This window comes from Glandiceps talaboti, chromosome 23, assembly GCF_964340395.1.
Source record: "Glandiceps talaboti chromosome 23, keGlaTala1.1, whole genome shotgun sequence".
NCBI lineage: Eukaryota > Metazoa > Hemichordata > Enteropneusta > Spengelidae > Glandiceps > Glandiceps talaboti.
This window is the reverse complement of record NC_135571.1, coordinates 8,611,757-8,638,759: the sequence shown is the minus strand read 5'-3', so window position 1 is coordinate 8,638,759 and position 27,003 is coordinate 8,611,757. Positions and strand designations below refer to the sequence as shown.

Here is a 27,003-nt window from a genome sequence, read left to right as displayed (position 1 = left end):
TTACTTTAATACATGTACAGATGTAGAACTATAAATATATCCTATTTCACTGACGTAGACATTCATAACATAGTTATTATGAATAACAAACAGAGCTTTGAGATAAACATATATATTACTATTACACTATTACACTATACTCAATGTGTTATTTCATTGACATTGTCTTAATAAAAAATGGAGAGAAATATTTGCTATTGTGATGAAGTAAAAGTAAAAGACAAAAACAAATTTGTATTTGTTAAGAGCTATGTGATGAATTTAAAGTAAAAAAAGACCAAGATATTTTACAAGTGTTCACTATAAAAGTATGCCATAATGGTACTGTATATCATGGTCAAAGCTCAAGTTTGACTAGTCTAGGTAGCCAGATTTAGTCAAATTATGATCATAACAAATAAATTTGACTGATTGATGTAACCACACCACACTGGTGGGTATTGAATGAGTAACTTCTTAGTATGACAAGGTTTACAAGAATGTCAAGTTGACTGATGGGGGGGGGGGGGGGGGGGGTTTACTTCTATCCTACATTGTAATTATCAATTTTAAGCACTTCGTAAAATTGCACCGTGAAATGTTTGAACTATAATTTTCTATTGATTTCCATTGGTCTAAACAGTAACAGGCTAAATGAAAAGTACTAACTAGATACAATGTTTAGTGGCCTGTGTCTCCTGGACTATTGTACAAATTTCAAGTCCTGAATTCAGTTGACCATCTCATGTTACCAAGGTGCCCTGGTATGGTTGCTATACTTGAGTCATTTTCATTTCCTATGATCTCTTTCTCCATGTGTAGTCAAACAGACAAATTGTAGCAAAAATCTAGCTAAATCTCCTGTGGGGGGGGGGGGGGGGGGAGGAGGAGGTGAACAGTGCATGTCAGCTAACTTTTGACCATGACACACTGACAGGCTGTTGTAATTGGTTACTTTGTTCAGTTTACTACAAAATCAACCTCCAGTTTGAAAGTAAGTCACATTAGGATGCGATAATGTCATCACATTTATATCAATGCTTCAATAGCATTAAGGTAATGCTGTTTAATTAGTGGTAAGAACAACATACTGTGCTAGAGAAATCCATTTGACTGTATGATGAAGATGATCAAAGTGATTGTAGCACATGATATTGGGATAAGACTAAGGGTTCCTAAAACCCAAAACATTGACAATTAGATGTCATTCCCCAATATTTTTCTTCATTTAGCCAAGGAAAATACTCATAACCTATAAAGAGGCCTTTGTCGACTCGTAGTGACAACACCCTTAGGTCATGAGTATTTTCCAGCTGAATGAAGAAAAATATTGGAGAATAACATACATGTAATTATACCAGCACCAGTAATATCAAAGAAAAATCAGAGAAAGTAATGGCAATTTTGAATGGTTTGACTCATATGATATTTCGAACACAGCAGAACAAGTGACATAGACATGCGTTGTCATGACATACATGTACATGTAAACGTGCATTGTTGTGATGTAGAACAACCAGACTATATACAATATACATGTATTCCATATTTGTGTTCAACTTGGCTCCTGCATGGTATAATGTGTAATGTAATCTGAAGAAAATTTATGTTACATTAATCATGTTTGATTTCAACAATTTAGTTGGAATAATCTGTAAGAATATTTCGAAATGAAACAGAAGTAACCACCAAAGCAAGTATGCACCTTGAAATTAAAAAAACAAAACATTTTTGAGAAAAACAAGTTGTTATTTCGCACACTCTAGTTTGCCGTAGGAAGTGAAAGAAAATTACTGAATATTGATCAGAAGTTTTCTTTAAAAGTTTTATCAGAAACTTTCTTTAGAACTTTCACAGGAGTGTGACATGTCTCCTTGTAATCTTCAGACGTCATAAGACCTTTATTCCACTGAAAGACAGAAGGTTAGATTTCAAGAAACCCTGTAGGGCGTATAGACATCTATGTCTGACCTATAAAATATTCTAAAGGCCAAGCATAGTCAGTCTACACAATACATAGTCATTGTCTATTTATGTGTTTATGTGTGTATGTTTGTAGTGTGGGTGTTGTGTTTCTCACTAAACTGTTGTTAGATATAAGAATGGACCAGTTCCTGTGTTGAATAGTACACGTAGGATTGAATATTAAATGTTAGTAGCTACGTAAGTAAATGGGACAATCCTCAATGGAAATGGCACAATTCAATGTACATGTATTTAAAATAATGGTGTCTACATTTACATATGTGTTGTCCGGTTTTACATGCAGGCTATTTTGAAAATAGAATGATCATAAAAAAATGTCTTCAACCTGATTGATAATCATGGTACATCTGAAGCTATTTATGCTGATTTTTGGGTGTGAACCAAAAAATAAATTTGATTTGCTTTATCATGTATACCACTACAAAAACATGTTCAACCACAGGTATTTGTACATTAAGTTGGGAAAAACAGGTTAATATATTAAAATGTAATAAAAATACAACATCAACATTGAATAAAACACAATCATGGAGTGTGTGATGGACCATGGCAGATGTAATACTCAATGGTGAATTATTACGTCAACAGGTGGTGTGTACTACATAGAATGGAAATACAAGGGGGTCCACAAAGTGGTCATTTTCAGTGCAGACATAAATTAAAATACCAGTACCAACATCCTTGGTTGTCTGGCAAAGCAGGATACCGCAGACTATCAAAAAAACATTACATGTACAGGGCTGAACAAATCCACTGGTCCGAGGTCTGGGACCAGTGATTTTTTTGGGCGGACCACACAAATTTGACCTTGTCTGGTCCGTCGGACCAGTACCTTAAACTGTAAATAATCATGTTAAAAAGTAGGAACAGCAACAACTGAATGTGAACAAACAAGAACATTCAACAAAGCTGTGATTATGGAAGCTGATGAACTGCTGGAGATCTAATATCCAGTGGTAAATTATTATTATACCAAATGATGTGTGTTAACTTGAAGTAAAACGTGACACTATATACCTACATTTGTAGAGTGGTACTAATATTATTCAGGTCAGGACAGAAATTATTATATTATTATTAATGCTTTAGCGGTAAATTATGATGTCACATGTTATGTGTCAAGTAAAATGTGACAGTACAAATGTATGTACCTAAAGTAGCACAGATATTACTTAGTTCAGATATACAGTATGGAATGCAAGAACTTGTACTGTTTTGTATGATATACATGTAGATTTCAATGCATATGACAAAGACACAACGATCCAATAAGTGCAATCATGGAGTCCGACAGACCATGTTTCAGTGGTAAATTATTTTGTCAAATGGTATGTGTGTTACATAAAATACAAGTACAGAATACCTACTCTGTAATTCAGACATACTATAAAATTCCAGTCGCTGTCTTGTCTGGTATGATGCAATGTTAGTCTGTAAGGTACGCCGTGGAGGGGCGCCCTCAAACATCGGCCAACTGAGAGGAGGCCGGTGAGGGCGAAACGTCACGACGTATCTTACAGTCTAATGCAATGTATGCAGGCAATATAAAACACAATGATAACAACCAGATGTAGTCATAGAGTTTGGTGCACCATGTAATGGTGGATTGAAATCTCAGTGATACTGTACAGTGTAATAACACATATTAAACCTGCACTAATCTGTAATCGAGGAATTAATTTTTTGATCAGACAACCAACAATATATTCACTGAAAACAGTTCAAATACTAATAATCAGACACTTAGATGTCAATTAGAGGTCTATTTTATCTATAAGCAGTATAGTCATAAGTTGAAATTGTGATTCATTATGCATGGTGCTGATTTTTGGGTGCGGATGATGTAGACTAAGTGGTTGAAACCATGCATAGTAATATTAAAATCTGTCTGTTTGACTATATGTAGAGAGGAAAGTGGTCATATTAAAGACAGGCTTTGGTATTAAAAGGTGAACACCAACCTACATGTATGTACAACAAATCATTGGTTTCTATCATAAAACCTTAACTCTGTCACACCCACATTACAACTATAAAGATTAATGCCATAATTAAAAGATTCTCTATAGAAAATTGATGGTCTTGTATTGTATAAAGCTAAATAATGGCTGGGATTATTGGATACTGTACTATGAGACATGAATACATCCTTTTCTATTTGTACTTATCACCTATATAAGTGTGTGACTGTAACGTACAGTAGGATTGAAGTAATCACTTTTAAGCCTCTTTTGTTGTTACACCATATGTCAGAGATCAGTTTCTATGTCATCAACTAAATATGGTTGTCTCTAGTAACAAGCCTCTTCTGCACATAGCTGGCCTGATGAATATGACATATTCAGATTTTTTAAAATTTCACCACCTTTAAATATATTATAAGAGCAGTGTGCACTCTAAGCCAATTTGACACACACAATTTCTAGTGATGCACCAATAATTAGACTTTGAATGTTTAGGTTGACTAGTCTAGTGTTATCACAATCTGATTAAAATCCGATGTAGTGTACATGTTACGATTTCTTTTTTGGCTGTTATGTTTACTGTCTGTTCTTTTGTGAGTGCTCGTTACATACATCTGACTGATTAAAATCCGATGTAGTACACATGTCGCTATTTCTTGTTGGCTGTTACGTTTACTCTCATGTGTTCTTTTGTGAATGCTTATTATATACATTTGAAGTAATTATTACTATGTTTTACTGCTCTGATGAACATATTTAGGCATATTTACCGTTAAAGCAGGGCTTGAAATTAACTTTTTTCTTTGGTAGTCCTATTGGGCTACCAACTCCATAAATTGGTAGCTCCAGGATGGTAACCAATAGTCCCATAGTCCTATATATGTATTCCTGAACTGAAAAAAGAGTTCTTCTTGTGAAAAAAAAGTCTGTAAATCTTCCATCCTTTAAATCATCACTTATAATCAGTGGTAGCCTGAGTGGGCTACCAGCTGCAATTTACGGTAGCCCCAAGACAAGAATTGGTACGTCTAGTCTATGGACATGGGACTACTGCTAATTTCGAGCCCTGTAAAGTAATGTTCAATGAGATTGTTGTATAAAGGTTTGTTGTGCCAGTTTAGGTCCATGCCAGGGGTAATAATTATATTTGATTGAACAGTCTTTGAAAGCACTTTATAAAAACTAACATTATTAACACTATCATTATTAGAATTACTGACTCTTTCTCAGCTTTGAAACAACATCTTTTGTCAAATAGAATAATGAGAACATCATTGAAAATAACTTATGCAAGAATGAATGTTCATGGACTCTTTGTTTATACTTAGTAATGACAATTTCTACTCACAGAGTCAAACAAATTCTTGGAAGTCAGGAGTAAACAAATCATTTTGTGAACTGGTGGTCCCCGGATCAGTGCCTTAAAAAATCCAGTGGTCCTGCTGAAAGAATTAGTGGTCCCAGGTCCCGCTAATGTGAAACATTAAATCTTACCTATAAATCTTTATATTCAGATGACTTTTTAACATAGTTATTAACAGTAAGGTAATGGTCCGACAGACCAGACAAGGTAAAAATTGTGTGGTCCACCCAAAAAAATTGCTAGTCCCGGACCCAGGACCAGTGGATTTGTTCACCCCTGGAAGTGAATCACAAATTTTCACTGACATCTCGTCAGCATCATCAGAGGTATACATCGTCAGGGGTGACAGTGACCCATTGTAGTACACCCTTGAGGATGCTAACGAGGTGTTAGCAAAACTTTTGAAGTTTTGGATTCATTTCCAAGAATTTCTTTGACTCTGTGAGTAGAAATGTTATTACTAACACTCTGTTAGGCTTTGAACAGTGGGCCGAAAAGATGATTTGACTATGTATGTAGCATCTAGAATAAGATGAACTGAAACAGATAAACCAAGATTTAGATAAATAACATTCAGGTATTTTAAATGGCATTTCACTATTGAAAATTCCATTATCTTGACTTTGTCTCCCCTTAGCTTATCATGCATTTATGTGGAAATGTAAATAAGATTAACATAAATTAGCATACATAATTGCTTAACACATGTAAAATTAACATAAATTAGCATACATAACTGCTTAACACATGTAAAATTAACATAAATTAGCATACATAACTGCTTAACATGTGTACTCTATTAATAATTTCATTGCATAATCAGATACAATTTTGTAATGATATTGTTTGGCCAGTATGATTTCCCTTCTTCTAGTAGTAGTAATTAGATTTTGAATACGTGCGTAGATAGATAGTGAAAAACATTGTTGAGTCATGTTTTAATGTCAGTAAATGTCAGTACACAGTACCCAAGAGGTCTACAAAATGTATATTTGTTGCTCATCTAGAACCACATTCACTTTAAAATACAAAATGTACTAGATGTACGTGTAGGCTTTTACAAATGTATCTCCTACTAGTGTACATCTTTGTTGAAAGTTGATTGAAAAAATACAATGCAGAGCGTTCTATCATGTGATATGTATGTTTATATACGTAGAACTATTTTTTTAACGTGTGGTTTTTTGTGTACAGACAAATACCCCCCTACCCAACACCATCCCTTCCACCACCCCCAGTAGAAAGAGTATTAATTGGTGAGTATTGCTTGTAGATAAATAGTTATACAATATATCCTATTTTTACTTTCTTCTGCCAAGGAAAATACAAGAGTGATAAGGTGCCTTGTCACCATGAGCCATATTGTGAGCAGTAATAAAAACAGTATATCATGTGACTATTCCAGTTGAACTAATAATATAATATGTATGCCAGGTTAAGTTTAAAAGAATTGTGAAAAAATGATGGTGATGTGAATCTTTTAGGCACAACAATCCCAAAGACATAGACACTGTTTTTGCTAATGTCTGGGAACCCAGGTAACAGGAGGGAAATTCAGTACTAAAACATTCCATATCATTTGCCCAAACTTAGGTAGGAACTCCAGTAAAATGACTGGGGAACTCAGGTAGATTTGACTTGCTTACTGCCTTAGACAAAGACACTATTAACATGTGTTGTCTTGACATAGCATGACCAGAAAATAAATCACCTACCTTCTGTTTGAATGTGTGTTTTCAGTTATGTTTTCATAACTGTCTATCTAATTAGAATATTCAGGAATATATGTAAATAACTGAAGGTCTTTATGGTTAAGATTGTGGTTAACAATTACATATAATAACCATGTTCTGTATTTGTAGTAAGGTTTCCATTACATTAGCTACAGTAATGTAGTGGTTTCGCTCGGTCCTCCGCTAGAAACAAACCCCATAAGAAAATAAAATGTAAAACGAAAATGTTGAGTCGCACAAAAGAAAATATAAAAAAAGTATTGTAAATAAAAACAAAACTGCAATGATTGCAGCTATGTTTTCATGTGAATAAGATGGTTTTGTCAAGTCAAAATTACAAATTTATATTGTATAATTTACCTATTAATATATACATTAATACAGTGGAAAATTACCAAAATATAGAAAAATATAATAGTTCACAGTGTACAGCTACACAATCAGAATTAGTTTGGTGTCTGTGCTATTATTTTCGTAGAAAATACTGAACTAGATTGATTGCTGGCTACTTAAAAGTTGGAAAGTGACAAAATATTTATGTAACCTCAACTAAGGAGGTGATAAATTGCCCTAACTGACCTTGCCTTGTTGATCAATAGTACAAAGACTTGTCACCTAGGGAGTCATTATTAAAAGGTTAGAGACAGGGTTGTGACATTTTCACAATGATAGAGGGTTTCTTTCCTGTGAACATCAATTCAGTGACGTCTGTCCAGTTCGGCGAAATGTGTAAGTTGTCTTGCCTTTCTTAGCCTTTCCTTATCACCTGTCACTAGGCAGTCTGTACACTTCCCACATTCCTCTCTCTATGTTCTGTAACACCCCCATTCAGCACTTCCTGTCATCGTTTTTTGTTTATATGAGTAGTGGCTTTTCAGTCCATTGACCACCCGGTCATTCACCTCTGTCTCATTTGAATACATGTTAGTCATTGGATAGTTAGATTTGTATAGGGATTAGCATACTTGTATGAGTCAGTACAGTACAGGACTTAGCCGAAGCAGGAGTGCATTTTAGACAAGTGGACAGACACAGAGACGATATAATCTGATATTTTGCTCCATAGAACAAGGGATTAGTGACAATCATGTTGGACTTTGAATATTACTATCCAGTATACCGACCACCTTCCTATCCCTCCCCAGCAGGTCCACCACCCAGGTACTTCTTTCCAGGTAACAATATAGTTTCTTTCTCTACCAAAATTTCAATGAAAGTTAGTGAAGGTATGTTATGTTTACAATACTGAATTTTGTAGACTGGGACTGTATCAAGTTCATCACTCTTTAGGTCTTTCATTTTTCCAGAAGAATTTGACACCACAAGAGTGTCCTTACTTTAACTAGTACTTTGTATAAACGTTACCCTAGTATTTCTTCCCAAATGTGTAGAAACTATTTTAATGAAATTTCATTGAATGTTAGTGAAAGTTTGTTATGTTTATGATAGTGTTTTTATTGGTGTCTGGGACCAAATGTATTTCAGACATTAACCCTGTAATGACTTGGTTTCTGTGTAACACTATGTAATTACACCCTAAATATCTGGCTTAAGTTAATGGGTCTTTGTATTTTCACATGTAAGAACTTGGACACCAAGCTAGTCAAGGACAGTACAATTGTTAATGTTACCCCAGGGTTCCTTTCTAAATAATACAGTCCCTTCATAGCTTGACACAAGCAGTAGTCCCTAAAGGCAAATAGACTATTCATTCAACATTGTATCTACTAACTATATCAAATGGCAGTCTGTTAGCTCGTTGGAAATCAATAGAAAATTGTTGCTGAAACTTTCCACTGGGCTAAATTCTACAAACAAATTTATAAGTTTGTTATCTGTTTGACCAATGGAAATCAATTAAAAACTGTACCTGAAACGGTTCACTTGACTATAAATCGGACTACCTCTGAACTTATATTTTATACACTGCAGAGTGTGTACTATATTCATTTCCTTCCGTCTGTCTGTCTGCCTCATAAGCCATGGACTTCCCACCACAACAAAACGTCATAAAAATAGATGAGAAACTTAATTGTTAAATTTAACCAGATTTCAGTCTTTTACCACCCTAGTTGTAACACTTAAAGTAAACTAGATTATTTTACTACCATGACTACTTAATCTCATCTCATCAGAGTTTTTAAAACCATGAAGAGGTTTTAGATGCTTGGCCATTTCTATACCTCACTAGCCTTCTATTAGACTGACAGATTGGATTTGTCACTGTTGGTGCTCCTGTTAATTAATTAAAACAAACATTGCGAGGACTGTCACTGGGGTAACTGGGAGTTGACCGTGACTAGGAGTTGACAGTGACTGGGAGTTGACAGTGACTGGGAGTTGACAGTGACTGGGAGTTGACCGGATAATATCTGCCCAATGCCCTGAATGTCAAAGTGAAGAAATGCAATCAAGCACCTGTGGGTAAACGATGAAAGGAAGTAAGACTCAGTGATTTAAAAACCTGAAGAGTCTGTCAGTCTATCTGCCTATGAAAATGAACAGAACAGAACTGAACAAAAAATAATACATTTCATAGTAAGTGTCTGTTCCTACCAGTTCTGAACCTGTTTATTGGTTTATCTGATATTTCTACGAAATCAATATGTTCATACATGTTACATGGTTTCAGTTTCCAGCAACAAGTGTTGACTTCTAAATATTTTAACAATTTAAATTTTTAATCTAGACAAACTTGAACAAGTGTTGACTTTGATTTTATGTGAAGCAAAAAGGACAGTCAATAATCTAGTTATTCCTCTTTCTCCTAACTGTAAAGCACTTTGAGAGCACAGAGTGGGAAAGCACTATATAAAAAACCAACATTGATATTTTTATTTAACGCAAACTTCGTTGTCTACAAACAAATATATTCTAATTTCTAGGAAAGAAGGAGCTGTTAAATATTAAAACCTCTGACAACGATTTTACACTTAAAAAAATGGAAATAAAATTAAGAATGTTTCAGTGTAACTTAAATAAGTCCATTGTAGTACACCCCTAACGATGCTGACGAGACCTTGGCAAAAATTCTGGAGATATTTTGACTCTGTGAGTAGAAATTTCATTACTAACTTAAAATAGGTCAGGGTTCAACAGGAAATTCTTTCTGACAGACACATACAATTGATGACACCATAGAAGGGAAATGACGACTGTCTGTGTTTGGGACAAGGTTCACAAAGTATTTCTGGGTGTAACTATTTGAGTTGAATTTTATTGACGTACAGGTTATATTTGTTTACATTTAAGGTTAGCAAAGTTAAAAAAAGATAGTATGTGGTTTGGTATTGAATAATTATGGGCTTTCAATCTATAGAATCGGGACAGGAGATATAATGTATAGAACAGGACAGCATAGATTCCAGGCTATACTGTAGAACAGGACAGTATAGATTCCAGGCTATACTGTAGAACAGGACAGTATGGATTCCAGGCTATACTGTAGAACAGGACAGCATGGATTCCAGGCTATACTGTATAACAGGACAGTATGGATTTCAGGCTATACTGTATAACAGGACAGTATAGATTCCAGGCTATACTGTAGAACAGGACAGCATGGATTCCAGGCTATACTGTAGAACAGGACAGTATGGATTTCAGGCTATACTGTATAACAGGACAGTATAGATTCCAGGCTATACTGTAGAACAGGACAGCATGGATTCCAGGCTATACTGTAGAACAGGACAGTATAGATTCCAGGTTATACTGTCGAACAGGACAGTATAGATTGCCCACTTTGTATGTAATTATAGACATCACAATATGTTACTAACTTTGAGTAGAATTTGTTCGAATTCAAATTTGTACTCTCCAACATCTGGAATTTCTGTATGCAAACAAAATAAAGTAGAAGTAGATAATTTCCTAAATGTATTTATAAATCGTGTCAGAATACGATAAGTACTAATTTAAAATACTTGAAAGCTACTCTGAAAAGCTCTGAAGAGTCATTGATGTAATCTTGTGAAGGGCTGATGTAAGTTTTATTGGCATATTCGTCATGACACAACAATGGCAATTTGCAAAATTTAAAAAAATATCAATCGACTGAGAATTTTCTGCCAAAAAACAGGAGCCTGGCTGTATTGACCAATCATTTAAACCCTCAGTGATACTGTCTAGATTCACCAATTGATTAATCTTGTAATCATACATGTGTATGATTTAAAATCTTCAAATCACAAAACAAGAATTTTGAAAGTTATTCCATGTGTACCAGTTCTTAGTTACATGGAACAGTATACATACTCATAATAATGTTATGCACACATACTCATGGTATTTGCGCTGCAGTGTGATACCGAAAACATTCGTGTATGTATGCATGAAAATAAATATGTAAGTGTTCCAAGTGTTACTACATATGTACCAGTGATTACTTGCACTGATGTGCACCCATACCAGTGGTATTTGCACTGCAGTGCGATATCAAAAACACTATTGCACACCTGTATGCAAATGATATGCAAATGAATGTACAGTTATTCTTTATATATACCTGAACACACAGTAACATTTGTACAGAAAGTTGCTGTGTTAGACATACTTATATTATCAGAACCCCATGACATGAGAGTGCCAGAGTTGGTAACCGAGAAGTATTTGCTTGTCACTCGTCACTGTACGGTTGCAGAGAACACCATAAGCACTCCTGTAAATAATCATAAGTATGTCATACTGGCATTCACACGTCATGCAGTTTCTGTTCTATCATTCTACTAATCAGGGATAAGTTGTTTTTTAAAAAGATAATTTCACATTATGTATTTTGTAATCCTACTTCATAGTAAGTTGTGTTTAGTTATAATATTTAAAAACGATTGAAATCTCACATTACTATATCCTTTGCATGTAAAACTGACCATAGACTACTTGTGGATGGGAGATGATGTCATCGGTTTCAATTTTATACTTTTATGTATTGTAATATTCGTATTAAAAATGATCGTAGACTACTTGTGTGTGGGAGATGATTTCATCACTTTCCCCGTAATTACTTTATACATTGTAATTTTTGTATAAAAAATGTTCACAGACTACTTGTGGATGTAATGATGTGATCGGTTTGAATTTTATACTTTTATGTATTGTAATATTCGTATTAAAAATGATCACAGAACTACTTGTGGGTGGGGATGACGTCATCAGGTTTTACTGCAGTACTCTATCCATTGTCTTAGACAGGAAAAGCTGTCATATTAGATGATTGTCTGTTGGTTAGTGTTTAGGGAATAGGTATAGGTAGTAGGGTATAGAATATGTGTAACTGAGCAGTTCTTTCCTACAGGAAAAGCTATCATACGTGTATGCAATGGTGGTTAACTTGTAGAGATCGAGAATGGTGGTAGTGCATAGAATACATTTTGTATGTGTAATTACATGTACATGTTAGCGTAGAATCCAGGTGATTTTGAATGTTGTTTTCCCCTTTCCTTTTCCCTGTTGGGGAAATCACAAATTCAAACCCCCATCTGCATGGATTCCATGCTTTGCTACATGTAATTGTAAGCAGTTCCTACCCAGGTATGAAACTCTACACTGTCCCTTCCTTAGCTGGATGTGCAATTATATGGTAACTATAAACTCATTCGGACGTTGCTTCCTGGAACGTCATCTACTTCCTTGGGTAGGGAAAATTATCATTATCGGTTTCTCTCTGAAATATTTAAAAATGTATCTTGTGTTTTTGCTAACATTTGGTAACCTTGGTAACAGAGGTAAATTTTCATACCCTTTGATGTAGTTTTGGTGGAGGGCGTTGGTAAAATATCTGGGGAACACAGGTAAATTATATTTACTTACTGCTGTTAACAAAATACTGGTAGGAAGCCCTGATAAAATGACTAGAAACCTCACATAGATTTTATCTACTTACTATGATAACAAAAACACTTTTATATCTTACGAGTTTAACTGTTTGTATGTCATTTTATTTCAATTCTGAATGTTCAATCATTACTGTTTAGTGCATTTGAATATTTTATAATAGAAAGGATGGTATAAAAAATAAATAAATGTTAAATGTTGGGAATCATACCGTAAAGTGACTAAGGAACTCACATGAATTTTATATACAAAAACTGAACAAAAACACTGAACTTATCGTACATATGTGAATTGTTTAGGTTTACAATGTTAAAATTGCCAGTTCCTTCCTTTCATACTTTCATAAATTGTTCTTTGTAATTTACCAGATGAAAACATTGTCATATACATACTAAACTTTATACTCTTTGATATTAATGTGCTGCATATACTGCCAACTTAAAACAGGAAATAATAAATTGTGTAATAAAAACAGTTGCTGTTTTTGTTAGCTTCTTAAGTAATGGAAATGTATAGTTTTATATTCACATATACAGTTTGTGTGTAATTTATATGGTTAGAATAAAATTGGATTAGGTGATTCAGACATACACAGGAAGTGACAAATACACAATATATTTCATATGTATGTGACATGCAGAGGGTTTGTATGTCATTCTCCTACCATAACCCTTCAGACAGATGTAGTCACATTTATTTTTTGGAATTTTTGGTGAATTTTGTTTCTTTTGAACTAAAATTTTGATAAAGAATTATTCTAAATGATCATTTTTATGATTCTAGTCCAAAATCATCTGGATACGAGTGAAAAAATTGTTAAAATTTTTAAATTTTGTTCATTGCAAAAATTTGGCTGTACATGTAAATATGTATATTTCCCACCAAAACTTTTACATAAGTTTACATGTTGATTTTTACAAGTTTCACCTACCTATACAGTAAGATTTTGAAAACAAATTATACGTAATGATGATTTGTACGATTCCGATCCAAAAGAATGGTTATATAAGAAAACAAGTTTGTTATATGATAGAATTTTGTTCATACAATTTGGCGGGAAAATAGCTGCAACTGAAATGTGATTATTCTACATCCAAATTCTTAAATCAATTCATCAGTGAGGTGAAACAGTGTGACTAGAGTTTAAAATAACTTCCTGTTGTTTTTAAAAATAACAGAAACACAAATCTTTTTAATGAATTTTTTTGGGGAAAAGTAAAGGGCAAGCTGTTGGCAATGGATAGTGTTGTTTTACAAATTAAAATAACACCTGCTAGACCAAAGTAAACAAAATAATGGAAATATAATACCATCATAGCAAGTAGTGGGCAAATATTAAAAACATCACTTATCATGTTTTGATGACTGATTTTTGGTTGTCGAACAAAAGAAATTGAGATTGGCACACATGTAGAATCACTTCAACAATGGAAAGTACACAATATTGTCGCTGTATTGAAGTTTTCAATACCCTGTAGTCTAGTACAGCCCTTGACAAGCTAGTATGAAGAGAGAAAGTCCAAGCGAATGTAGTGGATTTAATATCACACAGCATTTTGGTAGTTCAGAGGTAAAAGCTTACATTCACAAACAAATTTTAAGTTCCCCTGTACAGTAAAGAGGCCATAAAACTGTTCATATCAAACCATGAAATAGTTCTGTCATAGTGTGATACTGGGACCAGGCTACAGATAGGTAGTACACATATCAGTATGAGTTGAGAATAATGACAATAAGACAAGATGGATTCACCTGTCAATCAGTCATCGATCGATCGATTGATCGATCAATCAATCAATCAATCAATCCTCGATCGATTGGTCAATCAATCAATCAATCAATCATTGATCGATAGATTGATCAATCAATCAATCAATCATCGATTCACCTATCAATCAATCAATCAATCAATCAATCAATCAATCAATCAATCAATCATCGATCAATCAATCAATCAATCAATCAATCAATCAAGTCATTTATAAAGTGTCAGGATCCAATACTCTGGCATTGTACATTTATATGTTGAAAGCTCTGCTGAATAGATATGTTTTCTCTGGACCTTGATGACATAACATGTGGTTTTGTAATGCTCCATAGTTCCAGAGGCACCTATTAATAATAGTACTTTAATACTCCCCAAGATGAACAATTAACTAGAAAACTACTGAACTACAGAAATCATATCTATGCAGACGTGGAAAAGAAGATAAAAATAGTTGAGCAGACAACTAATTGAGTTCAATTAATCTCATTGAAAATATTTTGAGTCCAGGAGGTCCACTGACCAACAGACAATACAAATGTAGATAGTGTCATCTTTTGACCTTTGATCCGTCAACACATCTATGTTTTCTCTGTTGTTCATAATCTGGTCTAAAAATGTTCAAGTCCATACATTGATTTCTGAAGTGTCTTGTCACTCTTATGCAATGAGTCATATCCTATCTCATATATGAAGAAAGATTAGATGAGGAAAATGACTCACTGTGTGCAAACAGTGTGTGTCTGTCTGTCTGTGTGTGTGCAAATATTTCACCCCCACTTGCTGAAGTTTTTTTTTTTTTTTTAAATGTTTATTGGAGTGAAATACTTTTGTTTTAAATAACCCTTGAAGGACTTTGTTTCTGTAATTCTGTGTATAAATTATAATTTACATCCCAAAAATAGGGTGTCAGGGTTTTAAGGGTTTAAAAACACAATGGTGTTCTTTTCTGTGAAATGATAACAGGAGTGAATGATTACGAAACAGTCTGGCAAAAATCTACATGTAAAGCCAAGGAGAGACTACCAGTAACTGGGAAAAATATTTTTGAAAAGTTGAGGACATTGTACTTGACAAAACTAACAATGACAAACAAACTCAAAACATTTGAAGAAGGCAAGAAAAAAAAAATCCCTCAAGGGACAGGTGACAGTGATCTATATATCACCTTATCTATAATCTTTGTGGTAGGTTAATCTGTGTAATCTTTACTATTAGTAGCTGTGTACTTTATAATTTTGTAACTTAGATTATAATGATGATAATACAGGGGTGAAAGAATCATTTTGTGAACTGGTAGTCCCTGGACCAGTGCCTTAAAAAATCCAGTGGGCCTGCTGAAAGAAATAGTGGTCCCAGGTCCAGCTAATGTGAACCATTAAATCTTACCTATGAATCTGTATATTCAGACGACTTTTTAACATAGTTATTAACAGTAAGGTACTGGTCCGATGGACCAGACAAGGTCAAATTTGTGTGGTCCGCCCAAAAAAATCACTAGTCCCAGACCCAGGACCAGTGGATTTGCTCACACCTGTAATAGGAATATACATGTATACCACAGTTTACTATAAACATGGTAAAATAGAGTGTTGATGGTCCAAATACGTTATCTTCAAAAATTGATATTCATACAAAATGTACTTTGGCCTGCTCTATCTAAAAAAAGGGATTGACCGGGCACCCCGTCATAGCATACATGTATACATTGCAGACTAGACTTCAGTTTACTTGGAGATATGAATACATGTACATGTATGTGTCAGATAGCCAAGTCTCATCGTTTAGACGTGGGTGGTGCTACACCATAGCAGAGATTATCGCTACACCTTAGCAGATATTATCGCTACACCTTAGCAGAGATTATCGCTACACCTTAGCAGAGACTATCACTTTATCATATTAGAGATTATCACCACCATAGCAGAGATTATCGCAGCTTCCCCTGCAGCTGTAGTCCGGAGATTCACGCTACAGTGAGATATAGATAACTGTCACCAGCTTTCAGAGTTATTTATTCTGTCAAAAAGTAAGGGTAATATTTAGCTGGCCTGAGGAGTAATAAAATATTCTCCTGCTGAGATATTTTCTTTTCATTTTGATGAATAGTGAGTGGGAGTAGGAAGCCACAGAGTTGTCAAGCATACCCTTGTTCATATAGTGCCACAGACAGGGTTCAAAGGTCAAAACATCATTTCCACAGTATTGTGTTCTTCTGCATTGTAATATGTGTCCGAGAGACTGAAAGCAAGAACTAGATTTTAGATAATTTTTTAGTAAAAATGAGTTTAAAATATGACATTTAAAAAAAAAAAAGCAATTTGGTTATAATCATGTCTTTGATTTCACCTAAAGATAATTGAAAATGAACAAAAAAGTTCTGAAAAAAAAAATTGTATGGATTATTTTGGTGAGGTAGAATGTGTCGGTAGGTGGAACACACATTATTTTGGCGGGAAGTAGATGTCAGGAGGTTAAGTACACTTGCCAGTGAAAGGAAATTGCTGTACAAGAGCAAACAGGAAATACACTGACCTCAGAGTCAGTGATATTTTATACCTCTGTTTGCTATGTCTTTACAATACCATTCAGCACAAAATGTCGTGCATTCCCATTTTGCCAAAAATTCTTGTTTACATCTAACTTTTTGACACTATTCGATATCAATTTGGACAAAAGTTATTGGAATGATACTCATTTATAAATTTATTTCAAAATTTTGGTGAAAAACTATGGACACATGGAAGTACAACTTGTATACTCATTACTGACAATACAAATTAGGTTTGTGTTATTGTTACGGAGTCTAAACCATATTCCTATCCTACAAATCCTAAGCCTTACTCCCTAGCTTCATACAAATGTGTATCTACATGTATTGTCCACTATTCTACATACTTGTCGAAATATACTTCGAACAAGTAAGTATGCAGGATGCCTGCAAGATTACCTCGAGTTCATCACAAGTTCCTCGGGAGACGTGGCATTACCAGTAATATATGTACATTGTATATGCAGATAGCCTTGTCATCTAGTCTTTTTGTTGCCTGGTGTTGTCCAGGTATTTTACTGGGGTTCACCTCCAATAGTGTGTTTGAACTTACGAAAATCTCTGCTAGATGTAGTTTTATCTGATTTCTTCCCTTAGTTGTCACGGTTTGCACACTGTAGCTTCCATGAAATACCCCCCTCTCCCCACCCCCACAAGATGCATGTAAAGTCCCCTTTTGTAAAGTCATGTTATTTTCTTGAATTACAGATCCTCCAACCAATGTGAACATAAAGCGGGAACCACAAGATAGTGGTTATGAAATCTCACCATCATCTCTCGATCAGTCATCATCACCGCATCAATCACCGAGTTCATCACCAGCGATTATTCCAGCCTCAGTTGTCCTTGCCTCAACAGTGCCATTGAAACGTCAAATCTATCCACAGTCTCCACTGAATGACGAGGATGGAAACTCCACAAAGCGACGCAAAGGACCAGCACCAAGGATGGAGGTTGAATTGTGTTTGGTGTGCGGAGACAGAGCCTCTGGTTTCCACTATAATGCGTTAAGTTGCGAGGGATGTAAAGGTGAGGGCGTCATACTGTAGTCGTATGTACTATGCCACAGGATTTATGTTAGCTGAATATTTGCGAAATGTTTTGCCACTCAAGAACTGCTTTCCTGGGGAGGTGAACTTGGTTATTGAAAACAACATTAGCTTGACTAATATCGATATATTCTTGTTCACAGGTTTTTTTCGACGTAGTATCACCAAAAATGCTGTGTATAAATGTACACGTGGTGGTAACTGTGAAATGGACATGTATATGAGACGGAAATGTCAAGAATGTAGGCTACGAAAATGTCGAGAAGTTGGAATGCTGCCCGAGTGTGAGTAATAGAATATTATTTATTTGTATTTGCATTCTATTTACTGTCAAAGATCCAATTTGGGGTATTCCGGTTATCAGAGAAAGAATTCATTTGTTTGTATTAGTTCAAAACTCAGAGTGTAAAAAAATTTATTGTAGTATCATTTGGCTAAATCACTTGGCCTTCCACAGCTGCTATTGTCCATGGGTGTACTAGGTACAACCAGTAACACTAAAGCACTTTCTCTATGTGCTACTCTCGTTTATAGCAGTCATATAAAGTGTAAAGTATACTGTTTCAATTGGTTTATTTACAAGTCTAGCATGTGGCCTTTCTAATGTGGTCAATTAGCAAATGAAACAGTATACTTTTACACTTGATATGGATGCTATAAACAGCTGTGGTACATACAGAAAACGTTTTACTTTGGTGTTATTTAAATATGCGCTGAGTTTGAAACTCTTGAATACATCCACAAGAGGACATGTTGCTAAACTGTATCAGAAATCTGCCAGATTTCTGACACTAGGAAGAACTTTTTTCCTGTTCGAGTAGTCAAAGAATGAAACTCTTTACTGGACTATGTTGTGTTATCCAAGGACATAAATGACTTCAAAAATAACATTGATCAGCACTTCCGTACCAGACTCTGATGGGATGTTATTATGCTTAGGATATCCAATCCCTAACTTAACTAAACTAAACTAAACTAAACTAATACAAAATATGATTACAAAGTGAAGAAGCAATACATGTATGCTTGGTTAGAACTTAGATGATGACATGTTTTGACAACTAGGACTTCTGTTTACCATTGTTTTTGGGTCGGTAGTAAGGGCCGGAAAACAATAAGTATCTGAGCGTAAAGGCAGCAGACAAAAGGTTATACCACTTATTTGTCATGGTGTTTTTACTTGTACAGTTTCCTTAGGTACTACCATTAATCAAAACATGCCCAGCCACTACATGAAATCAAGGGTGAACAAATCATTTTGTGAACTGGTAGTCTGCGGACCAGTGCCTTCAAAAATCCAGTGGTCCTGCTGAAAGAATTAGTGGTCCCAGGTCCCGCTAATGTGAAACATTAAATCATGCCTGTGAATCTGTATATTCAGACGACTTTTTAACATAGTTATTAACAGTAAAGTACTGGTCCAACGGACCAGACAAGGTAAAATTTGTGTGGTCTGCCCAAAAAAATCGCTAGTCTCGAACCCAGGACCAGTGGATTTGTTCACCCCTGGAAATGTACCGATATTAGTAAGGAAGAATTTTGTGAAGCTAGACATCATTCTGTTCAAGGGTAACTGACTTGATTTGTAATAATTTATCACAGGTCTTCTGACAGAGGAACAATGCAAATCAAAGAGACAACGTAAAATGCTGAAACAACATACCAGTCCTCAACAACCACAACAAAGTGTCGATGAAGATGGTGAAAATGAATATTTTGAACTCTCTGAGGAACAGAGAGAACTCATCGACAAGATTGTACAAGCACAGCATGACTTGGAAATACCTGGCCCTGAAGATATTAAAAAAGTTACAGTAAGTATTATTGGCTGCCTATCACTTCACATATTCAATACAAAATTTCATCCATTTGTTTCAAGTCATTTGTAGGTATTAGCCCACAATATCTCATGGATCTTCTACATCAATACATTCCTCGAAGACCACTTCGCTCGTCTTCTGATTCTCGTCTTCTCTGTGTTCCAAGGGTGTCAACCAAAACATTTGGTGAAAGATCCTTCTCTTACATTGGCCCTACTTCATGGAACCACCTCTCTTTTGATCTCCGCCATTCCAAATCTTTGTCAACCTTCAGACATTCTCTCAAAACTCACCTCTTCAATTGCTAATAACTGTTTTTCTTTCTCATTTTATTTAATACACATTACCTTGAATTCACATTTCCATTAACTATTTCTGTATCCACTCTTCCTCTGCGCTTCGAGCTCTTCGGAGATGAGGCGCATTACAAATCATCTTATTATTATCATTAGACAGCGGTGGCATTGGTGGGATCACCAGACTGTTTATATTTGTAAAAATAAAAGTTGCATTTAAGGGGAATGCCCTTATAATATTATTCATGGTTGAACAATGAATATTCATGTTTTACACTGAAGGGAATAAGCACTTAGGAGACATTAATATTCTGTGTTCAACCATGAATAAATTTCTGCTGACTCCCATGAGGCCCATAGCAGAAATACCCTATAAAACTCAATTTGATGTTTCTCTGAAATCACAAGTAATTGTAGGTGATGTAACATCATGAATGACTCTCCAGAACCATTACATGTCTAGTTTATGAAAGTGAATTGATTTCATGGAGTAGTATTCCACTTTAAGAATATGACACTGGTGGCAGTGGTGGGATCATCAGACATTCATTTTTGTGAAAAAAAATTAAGTTTGAGACATTGGTGGCAGTGGTGGGATCATCAGACTATTTGCATTTTCCCAGCCCTTCATTTCCCGTACTATGACTGACTCATGCAAATTCTTTTGTTTTTACCTCTCCAGCCGTGGCCTTCCGAAAATGATGATCATTTAACAGAGCAAGAAAAACTACACAATCGATTTGCTCACATCACAGAACTGACTATTCTGACGGTACAGCTGGTTGTTGAGTTCAGTAAGAAGTTGCCAGGATTTCTAGATCTGATAAGAGAAGACCAAATTGTCCTACTCAAGGTAATGATAACGCACAAGTCGGGTTGATCATGTTGGAATAAAAATACCAATCCTACATCAATGCCAATAATGATACTCTTTGATACACAGAAATCTGTTTTACAATAGGGAACTTGCAATCCAGACTTAGCATGCTCAGACGCAAAGGACTATGGGATTATCTGTGTTTATCGTAATACCTAATCAGGAGCTACAGATAAAATAAACCTCCCACAAAGGTCAGGGTGACTATGAATTGACTATCTGTGGTTACAAACAATGTAACAATATTGTTTACAATACTAATTTATTAGCATTTATTATCCCATTTCCCATGATGCAACATTCAACATGGCGGGTTTGCAAGTTCCCCATTGAAAGCTGCGCTAGCTACAACTGGACTGGTTTTTGAAACTGATTTGTTAGCTATATTGACTTATTAATAGTATTGTACATCCTGAACAGTACTGTGTCAACATGTTGTGACAATAGTTTTAGTTTGTGTCTATCTTAGAAAATCAAAGGTTCAGTTACCAGGGTAATAAGTTTCCATAGTTGAAAAGCTGCATGTTTATACCCCACTGAGTTTTTGAGTTTTCTCTGTCCCTAGGGCTCAGCCATTGAAGTACTACTACTTCGTGCTGCAATGAGGTACGTTCGAGAAGATGACGCCATCATCTTTGGAAACGGTTTGCCATACTCGCGACACAAACTCTGTGATGGAGGGATTGGCGATATTGTGGATCCAATGTATGAATTTTCTCGTAGTATGGTTGACCTTGAACTGGACTATGAAGACTATACTCTCCTCATGGCCATTGTCATTTTCTCAGCAGGTATGAAAAATAACAATTTTGTTATATTCAGTGTTTTTGCTAAGAACCCTGGTAATAGAAAAGGGAGAAAAGGGTAACAATAGCAGTGTTTCCCCATAGTGTTTATGGTAATTTTGTTTGGGAACCCAGATAAAATGACATGGGAACCCCGGTAACAGAAAGGGAGAGGGGTTTTGTTTGTACACAAAAAACTACAAGTTGGAAAAAACAGGATTCAATTTGAGTATACTGTGAACCTGTTAATTTGACATGCAAAAAATTGTATTGCAATAGAATTCTTCACAGATTGCGTCTCATGAAGCTGGTCACGAATATCCAAAAATTCCGTCATTGCTCGCATACAGCCAAATTAAAGCAGTCTTGGGGTCTAATGGTCTAGTATGTTATATTACAATATTAGAAGCCACATCGTTTAAGCAGAAAACATTAGAATGATTCCCTTCTCTGATTTCAGATCGTGCCCAGGTGACCGACGGAAAAGCCGTTGAGGCAATTCAGGAGAAGTACTTGGATATGTTACGTACACGTCTAAAGATGAAAAAACCAAAAGACACTCTGGTATTGCCAAAAGTACTGATGAAACTCACAGAGCTCCGTACTCTGAATAACAGTCACTCTGAGATGCTCTTTGCTCTCAAGCTCCAAGATCAGCAAATACCACCGTTACTCGCTGAGATTTGGGATGTCCAGTAACGAACCACCAGTACCGCATCAATGCATGTATATAGATTTAGTTACATCAGAGGACAGAAAAAAATCGCTGTCTTCGCAGTTGCATCATGTAACGCCAGTAATATGTGAGAAGTAAGGGAAACGTCTCTCACATATGTCCAATGAGTTTAGGTTTTAACATCAGCTCGTCACACAAGTCTGGCCGGCTAGTATGGAAAACAACTTGTAGTGGTACAACAATCTTCTACCAACTATATCTCTTAGTCTGTCTCAAGCTGTGCTAAAACTACCTACTAGCAGCAAGTTTCTCCATTGATCTCACTTCACTCAGATGGTAAACAAACAATTCTAACATTTGATGTTAATTTAGCAACTAGAACACAATACAAAATTGCAACTTTGTTTATTATACCAGATTAGATATCCCACAGTGTTGATATCCTGAAGACTCTACTTAAAACACCACTGGTGAAATGTACACTAAAACATCAGGGAGTGAAAGATTACACTGGATCAATAGAGAAACTTGCTGCTCGTAGGTAGTTTTAGCACAGCGTGAGACAGGCTAAGAGATACAGTTGGTAGAAGATCATTGTATATGTAAATGCTGAGTGACAGTTTGTCATTTCTTTTTAAACCACTTCACAGTGTCGCAGACTTTCAAATAAAAAAAAAAGTCACTCTCAACTACTAAGTATAACATTACACTGAACAGCTGACGAGTGTTTTCCCGAAATCAGATGATTTTTATTCAATATCTGTATGTATACTTTACAAATTATGAAAGTTTTTTGACAGTTTTATCTCCACATTAACACAAGCACTGTATTGTTTCGTTTTATAGTCAGCTTTATGTTGGTTAGATTTTAAGATATCGATCTCTTTTACTGAGTGTAAGAGGTTATAAGCTGTAATGAGGTTAACATTGTGTTTTTGTAGAGTTTACTTCCCAAAACAACCAAATTAAGCCCCTGCTTTTTCACTCATATATATTTGTTAATAGCAGTGCTTGCACTAGTGTAATCTTAAATGTCTATTCCAGCCAAACTAGACCCTGGTATATTAAAATAGACCCTGACAAATTAATAGTCTTGCTGTCAGTGGCGTTTCCTGTTAACGAGTATACCTCTCTCAAACAGTCCTAGGCAGATATAGACCCTGTCTTGTTAATACTTTGGTGATTATTATTACAAATGGACTTTGGTAAAGCCATGCTAAACAAATACACTGTTATGTTAATCATGTGATCAGCAATGTCCAATCAGAGTATACCTTTTACAATCTAAGGTTATAGATAGAGATCATTGATTGGTGCAGAGCCCTCTCAGAGTATGCCATCCAAAATATGTGGCAGATATAAAACCTGTTAGGTTAATAATTGCGATGATAATTTGCAGTGTACACTAATGGCCTTGACCGCAGTTTTAGTAAATATTAACAATTTTGAATTATTTACCCATAGAAATAAACATTTATTAAAGTAACTATTCAGGTCGGTTTCGTTTAGATGCTTTACGTTTAAGACTTATCAATGCAAAGGTTACCTTGAGGAGTTAGTTACATATATAACTAATAATTATGTAGAAATCGAAACAAAACTGGAATCGAAATCTTGTATTTTAGCCATTATTGTACTGGCTGTATATGAAACACTGTTCTTCAGTGTGTGGGGGATGAAACTATTATCCCCATAGGGATGATGGCTGCAACTATTCTCCAATAGGGGGAATTAAGCAGTTTTCACAATCTATACTACATCATGCTGCTGTCTTATGTAATAATACAAAAAAAATACAATTATCTTTATATAGGAACAATGTATCCTGTTTATATAAGTCAATAAATGTTATATTAACCTTTCAATACTGTATCCCCCTAACACTGCAGTATATTGACTTGGTACCGTCAGTTAAGTATTATTTACCAACTAGCCATCAAAGGTTATTAGTAGTGAAAACTATATTGACCTGTGAATACTATAATGGCCCATAAATACTATATTACTATACTATTAAATACTATATGGACCCAATTCTTAGGCTCAAGAATGCTATATTGACCTTGAAGTTATTTGTATTATTTGTGTTTACCTGTAATATTAGATATTCACCTGTTACTACTGTGTTGTAACTTTACAACATTACACAGTCCATTCTCATGTTGACTGAATGCATTGACTTGCCAATCAATACCAAATGTCGTAGCTCTGCAGGTTAGATAAGCACACAGGAATAGCGCCCTCATGGGACAGACATGAGGCGAGATATAGCACCCTCGCAGGATAACCACCAAGTTGGAATAACGCCCTCACAGGATAGCCACCGAGTAGGAATAACGCCCTCACAGGATAGCCACCGAGTAGGAATAACACCCTCACAGGATAGCCACTGGGTTGGAATAACACCCTCACAGGATAGCCATCGAGTAGGAATAACGCCCTCACAGGATAGCCACTGAGTTGGAATAACACCCTCACAGGATAGCCACTGAGTTGGAATAACGCCCTTATAGGATAGACTCCAAGTAGCAAGGAATTACCCAAGTGACTTGTAGTTTTAGTTGTTTTTTTGTAAAAGTCTAGAATGATTTTTTTTCATCAGTACAGAGAGGAATAGGTGACACTTTGCTACCTCAGTCGTGTGCATAGATAGTGAAGATTGGCTGTTATGTGTACAGTGGTGATGGCAGTGAATTAAAGCATGCTACTGTCAAAATATCTTATTTATCAAGCTACAGTCGGCAAGAATTTGAATATTTTGGTTGTTTTGAAAATGATTCTCAGCTGAGAAAAGCAGGAATGATACTGACAAACAAACAAACAAATAGGGACATTCCAGGCTGGTTGATTTATTTGACATTGGGAATTTTTTTTTGCTTTTTGGGAATTTTTAAAATTTTGAAAAAAGAGATTAAAAATAATTTGCATGCCTAGCAGTGCATTCCATTCATATAACAACTATAAGTCTGGCCTCCATCAGATGGAAAAAGACTTTTTATATTAAAAAAAAATAATAAAGATAAAAATTAGAAACTTTTGGGTTTTTTCTTTTAGCTTTAAACCCCATTATAGATAGGGGATGAACTTCTAGCTGGTATTGAACACGTCGGCCATATTGTCAGCAAATTGGGAACCCTTCTACCAAAATACAAATTATGTTTTAGTAAAGTACTCAACTTTATTGACCAAAATAATGAAAATTTTTAGAAAAAAACCTAAGCCTAATCATAATTGTATATTTTACCACCAAATGTGGTGAAATATTTAATAAAAATTATGAAGATGAGGGGAAAATTGTACAAAATTTAGGCAAATAAACTTTTTAAATGTTGATCAATAATTTTGGCGGGAAACTTTTTGACTGGATGATTTTGGCGGGAAAGTGTTCAATATTACAGTGGAGTTATTAGTTAACTAACACATACATAACAAACTTCTATGTATTTCAATGGTGGTACTCAATTGAAATGTAAAACTTTAAAAAAAAATATGGGTAGTATAGTATTCACTACCTGTTCTCCACCATATTTTTCTGTAATATTTTTTTGGAGCTAGTTTACCCTGTGTGTCGTCAATACATTGATGCAGTAAATGGAGATTGGTTGCATCTAGTACTATGTTTGTAGAGTAGATTTTACATCAAAAGATTCCATGTATATACCTAACACAGATTGATGTATACTGTGGTCCTTGCTTTCGTTGTCATATGATAAAGGGTCCTGAATCATACCTTTATCGCCAAATTATAATAGCCACCGTTTGTTTGTCTCTCCTCGTCTCCTTTTTAACTGTAACGCGTTCTTATTTGCCCAAGGCTCTTTCATTTTCTGTATTTCTTTTGCTAATCGTAATCAAAGTGTTGTTCAGTGGTTGACGCTGTAATTTTTATAGTCGAGCATCAACTCACCATTTCTGTATTTCCAGCGAAAACAGGTTATATATTGTAACAAGGAGTGAAAATTTAAAATAATTCTACATATGTTTTCAAAGTTCATCTTGATTTAGAAATTTTGAGAAAAGGGAAAGAATGACTGGCTGAAATGTTAAACATTCTAGCAATGTGAAACAAAATTTATGTGAACAGTAACTTCGTTTGCAGTGTCATCAATGGCAAATATGTAGTATGAATGCTTTTCTGCAATAGCACCACCAACGGCCAGCTACTGTGTAAATCATGGAGAAGTACAGAGATTGTGAGTTCAATGGCAATTTCCTTCAATTAGGAAACTTTTAGGCCTGAAAGGCAGTATTACCTATGTTGGTTAATGTATTTCGCAAATCATGAGTAAAAATATACGACCTCTATGGATAATGTAGATGCAAA

The 27,003-nt window shown here is 35.2% G+C and overlaps 1 protein-coding gene across 2 annotated transcripts in view; it reads left to right on the top strand.

Moving 5' to 3' along the window:
• Window positions 1-27,003, top strand: part of LOC144452651 (oxysterols receptor LXR-alpha-like) — a 38,164-nt gene extending 11,161 nt beyond the window's left edge. The window contains exons 1-7 of one of the 2 annotated variants that reach the window (XM_078143789.1): window positions 7,992-8,200; window positions 17,885-18,205; window positions 18,369-18,509; window positions 19,828-20,039; window positions 21,024-21,194; window positions 21,784-22,009; window positions 22,464-27,003. In XM_078143789.1, coding sequence (XP_077999915.1) covers window positions 8,113-8,200; window positions 17,885-18,205; window positions 18,369-18,509; window positions 19,828-20,039; window positions 21,024-21,194; window positions 21,784-22,009; window positions 22,464-22,702 — 1,398 coding nt within the window. In that variant the 5' untranslated portion in view covers window positions 7,992-8,112 and the 3' untranslated portion in view covers window positions 22,703-27,003. Of the gene's footprint in view, window positions 1-7,991; window positions 8,201-17,884; window positions 18,206-18,368; window positions 18,510-19,827; window positions 20,040-21,023; window positions 21,195-21,783; window positions 22,010-22,463 lie in introns of those variants that run through there. The other variant, XM_078143790.1, reaches the window with a different exon arrangement.